General features: G+C 39.7%; 1 protein-coding gene across 1 annotated transcript; it reads left to right on the top strand.

Moving 5' to 3' along the window:
- Positions 1-9,818: 9,818 nt before the first annotated feature.
- Positions 9,819-11,296, top strand: LOC127132578 (short-chain dehydrogenase reductase 3b). The gene is made up of 2 exons (XM_051061535.1): positions 9,819-10,197; positions 10,299-11,296. The coding sequence occupies exons 1-2, from the start codon at positions 10,184-10,186 to the stop codon at positions 11,080-11,082; spliced, it is 798 nt and encodes a 265-aa protein (XP_050917492.1). The 5' UTR covers positions 9,819-10,183; the 3' UTR covers positions 11,083-11,296.
- The last annotated feature ends 1,113 nt before the right edge of the window (positions 11,297-12,409 follow it).

The raw sequence follows: 12,409 nt of genomic DNA, 5'->3' as shown, positions 1-12,409 counted from the left end.
CTCTCTTGAGCTCCATGTACCAGTCCAAAGAAGCCCCAGATAGACTATCTTGGAAAAAATACATCCACATTTTCTCATCGTCAGTATATGCAGAGATCTTCCGATAGTATGCCTGCACATGAGTGCGAGGGCAAGAAGTACCATTGTACTTGTCGAAAGTGGGTGCTTTGAATTTATGGGGAATTCTCAGACCTTCCACCAACCCCATGTTAGTCACGTCAAAACCAAGAGAGTTTTGACACTCCATTGCACGAATCTTTTCAGCCAGGGCATCGACCTTGCGATCCCTATCTTCAACTCTGACAACATCCTCATCTTCACTCAGCACTGTGAACATGTCCTCTTGTCTGTCGACAATAGGAGCTGGATGACGAACCGGAGCCCGGGTAGCTCTGGCATTGACATTCTCAGCAGCAAGAGACTGTCCATTGATTCTGATTCCTCTGAGTTCATCTCCCACAGCATAGTCATGAACGGGAGCAGCAGCAACATTCTCTTGAACGGGAATACCAGCAGGTGAACCACGGTTAGACGCCTGAATAACCGTTTCCTGTCTCTGAACCAAAGCTCGGAGCTCCTCCTGACCCTGAGCAACCCCTTGCATCATGGTCATGAACTGGGCCATGTTCGCCCTCATCTCAGCCAACTCGTTCTGAACCTGATCCATACTTCTTCGTTGATTGAGTCTGGTAGAATACCGGTGCGGTCTCTGATCAGCTATCCTGCCTGACACAGGAACCAGAGTGAGAAGTCCGAACTAGAACACCTGTTATGCAATATGACATGAGTATGATGCTAATGCATATGATGCACATGATATGGTCATTTCTCAGGCATTCAAAGAGCCTGATTCATCCTTAAAAGATGGCAACCTGCAGCAAGAACAACACAGGAGATACAGGAACAACATACAAAAGAGCACTGAGTACGGAGAAACAACGATCTCATCTATAAATGAGCAACAGGATCATACAACACAGATCCAAATATCCAACAAGGTACAACAAATGAATCCCACCCAACAGGCCTGGGGGTGATTCACAACACAAACATCAGAAAAAAAAAACAAGCTAAGACAAGCGGCTTCTAGGAATGAGCGTCTTCAAGTAGTGACACTGGTCTATCCACAGTTCACACTTTGAACATTCTGGCAAGGGAGTGATCTACTCCTTCAACTGTCTTCTAAGCTCGACAATTTCTGACCCAAGTTGGTTCTCTGATGCAAGTCTCTGGTCGACTTCCTTCTTCAACTGGATATCTTTGTCTCTGAGTTGCTTCTCCAAGTCTCTGATCTTCTTCAGATAACTGGCCTCAGCTCTCTGTAATCTCAAACACTCTCTGTGCTCTGCATCCAACAAGTTCTCCATCTCTGCATAAGATCTCTTCTTGCTCCTCACCCCACCAACACCTGCACTCTGGGCTTCTCTGAGTTGATGAGTCAGGTTCAACCTATCAGCTTTGGCTTGATACAACTCCATCTGGGCATCCTGCTCTTTCTCTTTCAGACGGCGATTCTCCATCAAATCTTGCTTGTACTGCTCAGCAGGTACACTCTCAGCAAGGATCAAAGGCGGTTGTACTTGCAACGGATTCATCCTATCATAGGGTAACAACAAAGTTTCCACTCTCTTCTTGACCCAATCAGTGTAATCAGGCATAGCAATGGCAAACTTCTTCCCTAGAACAGATCCATCCTGGACACCAATAGACTTCCAAGCTCTTCCTATCTGCTCCAATCTAGCAGGGTCGCTTCGCTTCTCAAAATACACACTCTCAGCTATCTCAGCTTCAAGTGGCCTTCCACTCATCACGAACCCCAACTGGCGAAGAGAAAGAACTGGGTTGTAATTGATGCAACCCCTGGTCCCCACAAGTGGCACGTTCCGGAATTCCCCACAACTCATAATAACATCCCGCACATCCATCCGGTATGACTGCCATCTGATGTCATATGAAGTGAGAGACATCACCCTCTGAGTCCACCTATAAGTGCTCTGAGCATCAACAAACGGTCTGCTGACTGGCAGGAGAGACATGAACCATCTGAGCAAAAGTGGAAGACAACATCTGATAGCCCCACCCTTACCATGCCTACTGTGAATAGCATAGTAAGTGTCAGCTAATAGAGTAGGAACCGGATTCCCTCCAATGAAGATACAGACTGCAGCATAGTCCACAAAGTTGGGCATACTCGGAAACAAAACGATCCCATAGATCATAACAGCAAGCTGAGCATGAAAAGCTTCCCAATTTCCCTTATCTGCTTCTTCTCTGGCAACTCTCATCAGAAACTTCAATGGTAGACCCACAACATCCCCACTGGTCTTCCAACTATCACTGACCTCCTTGATACCCAAACGGAGAGCTCTAGCAACAACTCTGAAATCAACTTCCTTCGGTACGTCCAAGAAAGGAACCTGATGCTAGATCGGGACACTCAACAGAATGGAGTACTCCTCGAGAGTAGGCGCCAACTGATAGTCCTGAAAAGTGAAGCAACGAAGCTCTGGGTCATAGAACTGAAGAAGAGTCTGCAACGGCACCGGGTCGACTACCATCCTCAACAGTGTCAGAATATCCCCATACTGATCCACAAACCCCCTCAGATGATCACTGGTCACAAGGCTACTCAACTCAATCAGAGACGTCAAAGGCTCACGGTGAAAGCTGTAGGAACAAGTCTTCCGCTTCGGCTCTGGGACTGTTGCCATCTCTATCAGTGAACAAGTTCTTGAATGTACCTGAGAAATGATATGCATGCAGGGATTAGTTTTTTTCTTTTTTTTCTCTCTTTTTTTTTTCAATTTTTTTTTTTTGCGTTTCTTTTGAAAATAAACATGCTATGATGCAGATGATGCAGACAAGACTGGCAGGCTATGCATCTCAGAACACAGGATCGAAGCCTCGGCTCGAACTCTGAACAATAATTCATCTGAAACCCAAAGTCAACTGATAAACTGTCATCTGAACCCAATCTGGAGAACTGAGTCACCAACAGGACCACAAGTCACCAACTAGTCACCGACAAGTCACCAACTGTACCTGTAATAATGATCATTCCCTCCCCGCTCACGGGTGTCATCTAGGCCAGGGTAAGGTCGAAAGAAACGCAGCATAAATAACCTTTCGCAGAATATCATCATATACACACCCGAAGTATGCAACGATGATACCCCACCAGGGTCTGAACTGCTCGTGATATCAATGTTCCGCTAAGTGGCGCATACCACCCGCTTCCCATGAATCGCTCTATTCCTAGGTTTCCTAGATTTCACTCATAGCCTGGGTATTGGGCCTTTTACCTCTTGTAATTTCCACCCCAAACAGAGAGAGCACAGCACAGCCAGCAGATGAATATGAATGAATGCAAACATTAATGCACACATAAATGCAAACAATAAATGAATGAATGCAATAAATAAAGCAGCAAACAACAACCAAACCCTATCCTAGAGAGCGCTAGGAGAGACTCGCTTAGGGAAGATGGACCAGCAAGAGGTCAACTTCTCATGTCCCCAGCAGAGTCGCCAGCTGTCGCATTACGCGAAAAACCGGCGGGAAAACAAGAACAACAGAGCCGCCACCGTGCGTTATTTATCCCAAAAGAGGGAAAGGAAACGCTCAGAGTAAACCTGGAAAAAGCATGGTCTCGCGACCAAAGAGAATGAGATCGGGAGTCGGTTATGCGAAGGGAAGGTATTAGCACCCCTACGCATCCGTCGTATTCGACGGGATCCACGCACAAAAGGAAGGAAAATGGTTGCTAAAACACTGCTCACAAACAAACAAACACTGGCTGAAAGAGACACAAGAAAACAAACAAGACTGACTCGGCAGGATATCGCATCCTGGGCCTACTTAGTCTATCAGCATAGACATCAGAGTCGAAGTAGTTCGGACTGGGGAAAACACATGCTCGCTAGGATGTCGCATCCTATGCATACGTATCTTCTCGGACGAAGAAGAATCAGAGCATTCGTAGCTCGGCTCACGCACGTAAACAAAACAGACACAGGCAAACGTGGAATCCGAATGCCAATCGCTGGACTTACATCAGATTCTGAACCAAAACACACCCACACTGGAAACCAGATGCCACTTGATGGACTTACACCGGACTCCAAGCACACAATAAGACAAAACAAAAACGGGCGCCCGGAGAGATCAGCTCATCTCCTGCCTACGTACCTCATCTGGTATGAGGATCAGGGCGACGTAGTTCCCCTACGGAGGGACACAAGGCTAGCCTAACCAGATAACAGAGGGAGACACAACTAGGGAGACTAACTCGAGCCTAGATGTTATCATGCATAATCATCCCTAAGTCAAGGTTGCTACCTAACTTGCACATGGAGCAAGCCTATCTTAATCAGCACAAACAGCAAAGCAGACAAACAATCAAAGATAGCATACACTATATACACACAAGTGGGGCTCAATCAAGGGGTTAGGCTGCAAGAGCAAGCCATCTGTATCTGGGTGATGTTAGCTCTTAACCTTGACATTGAGAGTCAAGGTGAAGCCAGATGAAAGGTGAGTGAAGATTAGACTTCACAGCTCTTATCCCTGGTCAGGGAGAGCTTCAGACAATGAAGTGTGGGTCCAGAAAGTGGGAACCCTTCTACACTTATGACACTGACTCAACTGATCTTGGGTTAATGTCCACAAGGCATCAACATGTGATGTGAGCCAAGGGACGACTCAACAGAATAGCAGGAGGTGGACTACACACCTCTTGTGTCTGCCAATTGCCTTAACAAAGGTCTTTTCCTGCTTGGGGACAAAAATAAACAAGCACAAACATTGCCTCTTAAGGAGGACTTCAGACAGGTGCCTGGCCAAGTAACAGGCCAGGTCTTCCAGACTACATGGAGAAGAGATCATTATACCTCAGTGCTCAAGCTAGCAAGCAAAGCACAATCAAGTTCACAAAGGAACTATAGCAACTAAGGTACCTGAAATCAATCCAATATAATCAGTACTCAGCTCAAACAATAAGCAAACAGACAATGGTCAACAGTTAACTATACAGTCAAACAACAGTCAATGCACAAAGGTGCAAGCCACATGGCACAAACTCAAATTTCAAAACCTACAAAAGAAACTCAAAGTTAGTCATAAACAAGCTACAAGCCAACTCCAATTGAGTGCACATCATCAAGCATAAGCAAATTGTGCTCTTAACCTGAAACAAATCTCAAATGTGAGAACACAAGACCACTAGTACAAGACTAGGGTCAAAATGATATCAAAAAGTCAAAACAAAACATGAAACTTATCAAAAGTCAAGATCAATCAATTAAGAAACAAATCCAAGTGGTTTCACATTCATATCATTCATCATTATCATTTCATAAGGAAAAGAGTACAAAACATGCAATCTAGAACCTCAAAGGACCAAACAGAATGATCACAATCAAATCAATACCAAAACATTTCAATAAATCACCAAAAAATTCATGATCAACCAGCATTCATAACATGTCAATCATACCAAATTTCAGCTCATTTGGACCAAGGGAAGCAAGTCAATGAAATTCATAAAGTCAACACAAATTCATACAAGCTCATACAAAGCATCAAAACATGCATCCACTTCAACCAATCATAAAACAGCAATCAAACATGATAAATGAATGGGACTAAAACCATGGCAAACCTCAAGATGTCTACAATACTCATGCCAAATTTCACATCCATCCAATTAATAACCAGAATTTCACAAATCAAATGGGAACATGTATCACAAAAAGTCAACAAATGACTAAACAACAAATAAAATCCCAATCAAATAGGAAATGGATTCAAAAATTCCAGAAAAATTCACATGTATTCTCAACATTCACAAGTATTCTTATGCAAAAGTCCAGCTCAAATCAAGTTCAACAAGCATAGCAAATAAAATCAAGAAGTTGCACAAAGCATGGCATGGCACAAAATGTAACACCTCCAAAGATTATATCATAACTCTCAATCCAAGAACTCAAAAATTACAAACCACATATCAAAATGCTCCTTAAGATGTCTAGAACAAGCACAAAAAATTTCAGCCTCATCCAATTAAGCATCAATATTTCACAAGCAAAATGGCATGGAAGGTACAAATTGAACACACATGAACAAACCCTAGGCAATTAAAAAATCCACACGTGCATAAATTCTGGAAAAATCACCATACAAAACTAGAGATCATGAAGGACATTTCTCAAAAAATCCCAGCCAATTTGGACAAATATTGGAAGACTTATGAATTTTCTAAGATCAGCATACAAAATGAAATAAAAATTGAGAAGAAAATGAAATAAAAATGAATTAAAATCTAAAAATGGCAAAAGCGTAAATATGCAGCCACTTAAGTGAAACGCTGCGTTTCACTTAAGTGTGTGGCAGCGCGTGATTGGTTGGAGACCGCGGGAAACATGAATTTGAAAGCCAAGCCAGGAAATATGGATCAAACAAGCATCTGGAACGCGTTCTTGAGCATTCATACAAGTTCATCATTCCAGAAATCATCAAGAACAAATCATCACGAAAATTGGCAAACTATATATCAATGAACGCGTCTAATCAAGCACATCAACAATATCCACATGATTCAACCTAATTCTAAGTATCCAGCACGAATCGATCAAAAGAAAATTTGACATCAAACCTTCAATTCCAGATTTCTCACTCAAAACCTAATGAAATTCAAAACTACAAGTTGCAGCATGCTCTTTGATCTAAGATCTACACAAGCCATATCACAATTCCATCAATTAAAGAATTCGAGATCTAACCTCTTGAAGTGGCAGTTGCTCGATTTGGTGAATTCACAACTCCAATTGATGAAACAGAAGTAGGTTAATGCTCTAAGAAGTGAATGGAGTAGATCTTGTAGCTCAATTATGCTCCAGCTTCAAGAATGATCAATTTGCCATGGATGCTCAAGATGATGACAGCTGCGATTCTCCAATGTTCTTGCCACAATTTTGCTCAACAGATGTTCACAGGTACCTGCAGAAGATGGATCACACAAGAACAAGCACGATGGATGATGAATTTCAATGGAAATGGTGAAAAAAGTGTGAAAAAGTTTTGAAGAAAATTGAGAGAATTTGGTGATTTCTGAGTTTGGATCTGAAAAGTGATTGTGATTAGGTGTTTCTGTTATGATTAGGGACTTTATACCATGTGCTTAATCCATTTGTTAAACAAGATTAGCAAGAATGATGTGAATTAGCAAAATGCAATTTTCATGTAATTGGCAAAAATGACCTTTTCACAATGCAGCCAATGTAACAGTGCAAATACCATTCAAACAAGTCCAAATTGATGTTTATGATGTGTTAGAAGTGGTTTGGTATGCAAATGACATGTATTTCTCAAAATCACCTTTTTTCCCACCAAAATACAAATTAGTTCACTTGAAAAATGCCATTTTGATGTGTTGATTTTTGATGAAATGTAATGATGCAATGTGATAGTACATGTCAAATGTGACTTGCTCAAAAAAGAATCACCCAATTTGGCCAAATGGTTCATGAGTTATGGTCCTTTGAAGTTCAACTTTTTCTGAAAATGATTTGATCATAACTTGCCAACCACACATGAGAATTTAATGTTCTTGGACTTTTTTGGAAATGGGAGAACAAGATCTTCAACTTTCATGTTGGACAAAATTCCATTTGAAGCTTGTATGATGATGTAAATTTGAGGAGAATCACTTTCCATTTTTGGCAGTTTCCAATTACAGGTCACCTGCTATTTTTGGAAACTTTTGATCTGACTTTATTTTCTTCACCCTTGTTCTTTGATATGTCAAATGAGACTTGTGTGGACATGAATGAAGCCTTTCAACCCATCTCCCACCTTCAAATCCATAAAATCAGGCACAGTTGACCACAGTTGACCATAATTGACCTTCTAGGATTTCTGATGAAATCCAACTTGACTGTTGAGCTTTGATCATCCAATCTTTGGCCAAACCACCTCAAAATGATCCTTAGACCATATGAACTTGATAAACCAACCATAGGGCTTTGTTTCCTTGAGAAACGCACATGCTTGCTTGCTTGACTGATTCTCCTGATCATCTTGACCTAATCTTGTCTGATGGCCTGCACTTGGGCAAAGGTCAATGCAATGCTATGCAGTGGACTATGTTATGTTAATGACCTAATATGAATATGTATGTACAATAAGGGAGGTGCAAATTTGAGGTGCTACAAGAAGTATTTTTGGAAAATAAAGATAAATTATATTACTTCAAAGTAAATGACATTGGTGTAAAATGCACGTACATTTCTTAATTTACTGTTTCTCTACACACGGGTACTTGGTAAATTTTACATACTTTGTACACAATTTAACACACATGATCCTAACACTAAGACCCTTTATTTATACTAATCGAAATAACTACTTCTAACAACCTCTTAATCACGTCGAGACAAATGACGCTTTGCATGGATGCAACAATCCATTATGCTCCACGTGTACCTTTATCAATTTCAGATAAGAACAAAGTTCCCTCCTTAATTTGAATTTTGAATTTCTAGTCGAAACCGTCTTCAAACACTAAAGGAAATTTTCAAGTCCCTACTGCATATTGATCCTCCTCATCTAGGAACTTTCGACTAGAGCTTCCAATATCAGATTCAGTCGAAAGCATCTTCATAGGAAATCCCATTTTCCAACTCTTACAATGGGCGTCGAAATTAGGAGCCAACAGGTACTCAACTTAAAGTAGTGCTTAGATATAAACTACCACTATTTGGATTAAATCACTTCATTATTTCCAAAACTACATGTTAGAGGAACTGCTTACCTGTTCGCATGTGTTTTTAACGAATAATCACGAGTTTAAATAGTTTGTCTGATTAACTCCAAAAATCTTAGAAGCAATTTGTGTAAAATATGTGTACAAGAAAGTATGTGTGTGAGGTGCCTGTGAATGTCTGTACACTAACAAAGTGAAGACAAACTTTAATAACGGAAAATCTTGAATTAAAATAAATGGAAGTAAACGAAAAGCAGTAAATGATAATAAATAGAAAATGTTTCAATTAAGAAAACATAAAGACAATAAAGGAAAGGGACGCAAATTCATACATGATTGTCACAAATTATTTTGCTATTTGACTCGGGTACTCCAGTTCTATAGAGAAAGATGTGAATTTGTGCAACCCTCATTACAATGTATGAGACTACTACTTATACTAAACTAAAGATAACCTCCGTCGACAGATTATTCCTAAAAAAATAGACATGTATTTAAATACATGCAACTTAGCATTTTGAATCACTGCTACGTTGTTAGGACTTACAAACTGCCGAAAACCATTATCCCACGTTCTTAACTGCTCTAACCGAATAATAACTACCTGCTCATCGAAGATAGTTGATGAAACTCCCTAGAGTTAAGACCTCTCTCAAGTCTTTGGTTTCCAAAAATCTTCTAAGTCTTTGAATTCCGTCGAGTGCTTCGACTTCGACATGATATCGAGTGATCAATTAGATATATTCCCAAGACTCCTCCAAGCCATATTTCAAGATCTGCTCTTAAGATTCTTCCAACCTATGTTTCAATACACTAGTCAAAACATTTCAATCAGCGTATTTGTTTTTGTGGACTTATGTCATAAATGTTAACACTTAACACCTTCCCCAATGCAATCAATTGAATTTTTCAAAATAAAAATTCTACGCTAACACTGAAGATGAATCTTTAATTTCTAACTAAAACACACACGGAATTTTCCCGACACTACATGTGCAAGACCTACATAATATCCAAATACCCTTAACATGCCAAACAGTCCAACAAACGCAAGACTAATACGTTTTTTTCTTTCTTTTGACAAGGACATACCTCAAATTGATATGGGTGAATTTGTAATTATTATGGGAGATAGTACGAAATAACAAATACATTAATATGGATGATTTGTAATTATTAAAAATTTAGTGTCATAATTAAAAATAATAGTTTTTTAATGAATTATTAAGTAGTATATTTTAAAACCACTATATTTACGACAACTCAATTAGGTACATTACCCAATTTTTTCGGTTTGGTAATGAAGTTATACGTGAAATAAAATACACCATTCTTTTTTCTTATAAAATGGAGTGGAGAGAACATTAGATACACAAAGCAAAATATTCATAACTCAAAGCAAACTAGCTCATCAAATCATCAATGTCAAAACAAAGGTATGATGCTATCTTTAACATATCGCTCTCTCTATTTCCGAAATCATCTTTCTATTTAGCAGCTTATTCTATTTTGTTATTGTTCTGATCAACATGCATAGGTTGGAGGGTAAGGTTGCTATAGTGACAGGAGCAGCAAGCGGAATAGGGGAAGATGCAGTGAAGACATTTGTCGAAAACGGAGCATTCGTAGTTATAGCAGACATCAACCACGAATTAGGTCACCACCTCGCAACTTCGATCGGCTTAGACAAAGTGAGTTACCACCACTGTGACGTGAGAGATGAAAAACAAGTTGAACAAACTGTATCTTTCACCTTGGAGAAATACGGAACCCTAGACATCATGTTCAGCAACGCTGGAATTCCAGGTCCTATGTCGAGTATACTAGAATTTGATTTGAACAAATTCGACAACACCATGGCTGTGAATATTCGAGGCGTGGCTGCAACTATCAAGCATGCTGCACGTGTCATGGTGGATCGAAAAATCCGAGGATCGATAATATGTACTGCTAGTGTGGCTGCCACGGTTGCTGGAGGTGGTGGCCATGATTATGTTACATCCAAACATGGTCTTATAGGACTTGTACGTTCAACATGCAGTGAGCTTGGAGCTTATGGGATCAGAGTTAATTCTATTTCACCGTATTTAGTTGCAACGCCTCTTGTATGTAGGACACTTGGTAAGGAACAGGGTGAAATTGAGGCTAATGGAAATGATATTGGTAACTTGAAAGGAGTTACGTTGAAGGGTAAGCATATTGCAGAAGCTGCTTTGTTTCTTGCCTCGGATGAATCTGCTTATATTAGTGGACACAACTTGGTGGTTGATGGAGGCTTCTCTGTTATTAATACCTCTTTTCCTAGTATTATTAAAAAGTAGATTTACATACTGCCAAAGTATGTTATCTTTGAAAAAGTAATAGTAGGTCTGCTGAGACTGAGAGTGACCAGTTGCGTATTCAAGATGATATGTCTAAGGCGTGCAGTGCATGTACTCACCCTCTTCCATGTGTGGGCCCTCCCTTAATGTGTTTCCTTGATGTAACCCATCACAATTGTCTAGGAGTTTCTTTATGATGAAGCTTATCATTTTACTCCCTCTCTACTCTCTTCCTTTTTATATGTCAAAATTAATCATTATGGTTATTTTTTAAATAATAATTATTCTTGTACCTATAATATCTTTAATTATTTATTACATTCATTTTACTTTCTCTCTTTGTAATAATTATCTATGGATAATTTTGACAAAAATCTCATTAGTACTACCTTGAACTTTGCAAGTGACAATTAAAAAAAACAATTTTTTTTTAAAAAATGGACACTTAAGAAGGAACGTTGGGAGTAAATGTTATCAAACTTTCTATCCATTTTCTTTCCTTCTCTTTTTCATGACAAACCAAACAATAAAAACTAGAATATTCTTCAATCTTTCCCTCGTCCCTCTTTCTTTATGATTGGAACCTTCAACGAAATCAGAAAGGAATAAGAAAGAAAATGAGCTGGGGTGTTTGCGAGGAGAGAAGAGATGGAAAATATGAGATTCATTTGGTCAAAATTAGATGGCTTATCATGAGTCGAATTGATCGATTTTTACTGTCAGAAAATTTATGCCAACAATGGCCAACTTGTTCTTAATGGCGCTTAGACAAAGCATTATCAAACTTGTTGAATGGTGATTCAGTAATTTAGTATTTTGCCTACATGACATTATTATTTGTATATATACAGTAATGTAGCTATCAATAGTTATATCCATTGAGCATTGTAGTGCAGTGTGTGCAACCATTGTGTTGTAACCGTTTTAGCAGAAGTCGAGATCATGGTTGATTCAATGGTGAACGCTGATGAGGAAGAGGAGCCAATACCAGCAAGTCTTGTATACTGCCCACCCCAACACATGACAAGGTTGAATTTGGGTTCAGATGAACCTTCAGCAGATGTATGGTACAATCCCTACGTGCAGATGCAAGGATCTTTGAAACAAAGGGACACATTTCGCACAAAAGAGGAATATGTAAAAGCAATTAAGAAATTCCACATGCAACTATCAGCTGATTTCAGAGTTGACAAAACTGACGCATCGAGGTATAAAGTTTATTGTCCGAATGAGCACTGCCTTTTTAGGTTGTCAGCTTCGTACCGAAAGAGGAGCGAGTCTTGGGAGATTGGATCAATGGGTCCAGATCACACATACATGCTGACAA

The sequence above is a fragment of the Lathyrus oleraceus genome, chromosome 3, assembly GCF_024323335.1.
Source record: "Lathyrus oleraceus cultivar Zhongwan6 chromosome 3, CAAS_Psat_ZW6_1.0, whole genome shotgun sequence".
In the NCBI taxonomy this organism is placed as follows: domain Eukaryota; kingdom Viridiplantae; phylum Streptophyta; class Magnoliopsida; order Fabales; family Fabaceae; genus Lathyrus; species Lathyrus oleraceus.
Note: the sequence above shows the minus strand (reverse complement) of the source record. Positions and strands in the feature narration are given on the sequence as shown.